This window comes from Vollenhovia emeryi, unplaced genomic scaffold (assembly GCF_000949405.1).
Source record: "Vollenhovia emeryi isolate VEMERY1.0 unplaced genomic scaffold, V.emery_V1.0 DF939190.1, whole genome shotgun sequence".
Taxonomy (NCBI): Eukaryota; Metazoa; Arthropoda; class Insecta; order Hymenoptera; family Formicidae; genus Vollenhovia; species Vollenhovia emeryi.
Genome location: NW_011967176.1, coordinates 62488 through 65005, shown reverse-complemented (window position 1 = coordinate 65005; position 2518 = coordinate 62488). Strand labels below are relative to the sequence as shown.

The window sequence follows — 2518 nt, the reverse complement described above, 5'->3', positions numbered from 1 at the left end:
CTCGCCAGGCAATATCGATCGCCGGGCGGTCACATCTCGCTACGCGCTCGAATTGGACAGTGGGCAGGGCAAAGACGACGATTTTCGATAATTTTTTTTCTCGTTAACTATTGCGAAAATTACAAAATGTTTCAGGACTTTTCTGTTCATCTCGATCCGTTCTACCTTCTCACGAGCTCGTGGACAAATGTTATAACTCACCCTGTATAGTCTTAATACAATAATATACAATCATATCCAAAGATATTGTATAACACATTTTATGAACGCATGTTTAACATCAAGTGTCAGCGTAGATCGCGCACGCTAGACTGACTGTGTATGTTTACGCGAGTAGACAAGTTGAGAGACCCTTAGATTATTAGATCTTACTAAAGGCTGAAATAATCAAGTTTTAGTAGGCTGAATCGATATAGTTCACATTGAAATTCATTATATGTATAATGAAAATGTTTTCTTCTACGTCTTACAAGCGGAGATATTACGATGCTAAGTTAAATTCTAGTATAATAAATTTGTTTACTTATTTGTATTTGCTTGTAGTACTATAACTAAAACGGTTGCGATGGACATGACAAACTAAAAATAAAGACAGTATATAAGTTCTTATTTAAATAATTATTACGCATTTTAATATTTTTAGTATGCAGTTAGATAATAAATTTAATATACCTTATGAAGAAATTTGAAGCCAAATTGGAAAAATCCGATTCCACAGAATCTAAGTGGCACATAATTCATTTGCAATGAAAATTGTGAAATCTGTGTTAATCAAATGGATTACTTTCAATGTAAATTATTTATATTAATCTAGATTATTTATGTTTGTCATTTAGTATTTCTTCTAACGTTCAATTAATTTATATTAAAACTTACGATTTCACGAACTTCAACATCACAAGTGGAATATGATAATTTATTTATTAAATCTCGTGTGGTTTGTGCCTATAAAATTGGAATATATTAAATAAAATATAAGCCATATCTAAATTTACTAATTGAAAATTGGATATTTAATAACGCAGTCTTAAAAATAGTTTTTCAATTCAAGTGTTTTATAATTAAATTAAAAATAAATACCTTAGTGGTGACTATTTCGCACACATAATTAATCAGCAGAAATTTGCAAACGTTATGAGAAAACCAAATTAAATATATGGCAATACATACTATTTTATTAGAGTTTACATAATTGTCGATAAATATTGCGGAAAACATTATTCGTAAATCAATCACTATCCAACAAAAAGAATATGCCATTTTAAAAGTCATTTCTGTTCCAAATATTGAGTTTATTTCTCGGGATATTTTATGTAATTCTAAATGAAGATGTCTGCAATGTTGAATTTTACAGCATGAAATTGTTATAATAAATACAATTTACGAAAATTTTCTTACATTACTATCCATATGATGCATTTACTGTTTAGAACTTTAAAAAATCTCCGTTGATGTGAATGTATCATGGAATTTGCCGAAGTCTGTTTTATGCTACACGTATTATTTTTTATTAAATCCTGAAGTTCTTCATTGACTTGATCAAACTTTACTCCTATGTATCTGTGAAAAAAGTTGCTGAATAACAAAATCGTTATTTGTAAATTGTAACTGTTTATATTAGTATTTGTAAATTGTAGCTATATTATATTAGCATTTTCTAAAGTGTTTAAAAAACTTTCGTAAAATATTTATGCCATATAATTTATACAAACGGCTATTTTATAAGCTCTTTGTATATATAAAAAGACATACTCACCCAAGGACACTTGCAATAATCAAATCACTAATTACACCAATATGAAAAATATGATTTAATAAAAAGATAATAAGAATAGCTGTTACAATTCCACAATCATATTCAGACTCAATATATAACGCTGAACTGCAATTGAGTAATATAACTGTTATGGACCATCCTAAGATGAGCCACAATGTTTTCGTGTGTAGCTTGTCATAATCTGTCACTGTTCCGAGTTTAAACAGTGTCTTGTCGACAATATCGAGTTTTTTCAAACAGCTTTGAAATTTCTGGAATATATAAGTAGACATGTAACTACTATTAAAAAAATTTTTTTTCTTTAAAGTTTACTAAATGTTGTAGCTCTGCTGTTCTCGTAACTTTTTATTATTAATAATTAGTTATAATGTCTTCTTACCTCATTATAGTATATCCCAAATACGATTGACAGCAATGTTACAAACATTTCCAGCGCATAGCCAAAGTAGAACTCGGTGGGATAAAATTTAATTAAATTAGGTATTAATACTGATATTGAGAGAAAATAATAAATCACCCAAACTATTAGCATATATAAGAAACGAAACCGTAGTCTTGCATAACCTATAGGTAAAGTGGCGACCCTTATGCCGAAAACATAACTGATTATTAGAAGCGGCATTAAAATTGTCCAAATACTTTGACTCATTGCACACGCTATTGCTCCTTTAAACTACTCTTGTTTTACTGACTTGATACTTACAAAAGACGCACCGAAAAATAATGGTAGTTGTTCTTCGG

The 2518-nt window shown here is 29.3% G+C and overlaps 2 protein-coding genes across 2 annotated transcripts; both read right to left on the bottom strand.

Moving 5' to 3' along the window:
• Positions 1–356: 356 nt before the first annotated feature.
• Positions 357–1402, bottom strand: LOC105562321. The gene is made up of 4 exons (XM_012013064.1): positions 1081–1402; positions 877–945; positions 673–762; positions 357–579 (listed from the first exon to the last, which is right to left on the bottom strand). The coding sequence occupies exons 1-4, from the start codon at positions 1270–1272 to the stop codon at positions 520–522; spliced, it is 411 nt and encodes a 136-aa protein (XP_011868454.1). The 5' UTR covers positions 1273–1402; the 3' UTR covers positions 357–519.
• Positions 1395–2518, bottom strand: LOC105562374. Its single transcript, XM_012013167.1, has 3 exons — positions 2157–2518; positions 1757–2028; positions 1395–1560 (listed from the first exon to the last, which is right to left on the bottom strand). Exons 1-3 carry the CDS (start codon positions 2424–2426, stop codon positions 1395–1397), a joined length of 708 nt encoding a protein of 235 aa, XP_011868557.1. The 5' UTR covers positions 2427–2518.

Excerpts from the sequence above, each read along its gene's own strand:
- LOC105562321 (XM_012013064.1), bottom strand. The coding sequence starts at position 1,272 with ATGACTTTTAAAATGGCATATTCTTTTTGTTGGATAGTGATTGATTTA. Across the intron at positions 763-876 it reads ATGTTGAAGTTCGTGAAATC|ATTTCACAATTTTCATTGCA; the intron begins GTAAGTTTTAAT and ends TGATTAACACAG. Across the intron at positions 580-672 it reads GCTTCAAATTTCTTCATAAG|TTTGTCATGTCCATCGCAAC; the intron begins GTATATTAAATT and ends CTTTATTTTTAG.
- LOC105562374 (XM_012013167.1), bottom strand. The coding sequence starts at position 2,426 with ATGAGTCAAAGTATTTGGACAATTTTAATGCCGCTTCTAATAATCAGT. Across the intron at positions 2,029-2,156 it reads TTGGGATATACTATAATGAG|AAATTTCAAAGCTGTTTGAA; the intron begins GTAAGAAGACAT and ends TATATATTCCAG. Across the intron at positions 1,561-1,756 it reads ATTATTGCAAGTGTCCTTGG|ATACATAGGAGTAAAGTTTG; the intron begins GTGAGTATGTCT and ends CTTTTTTCACAG.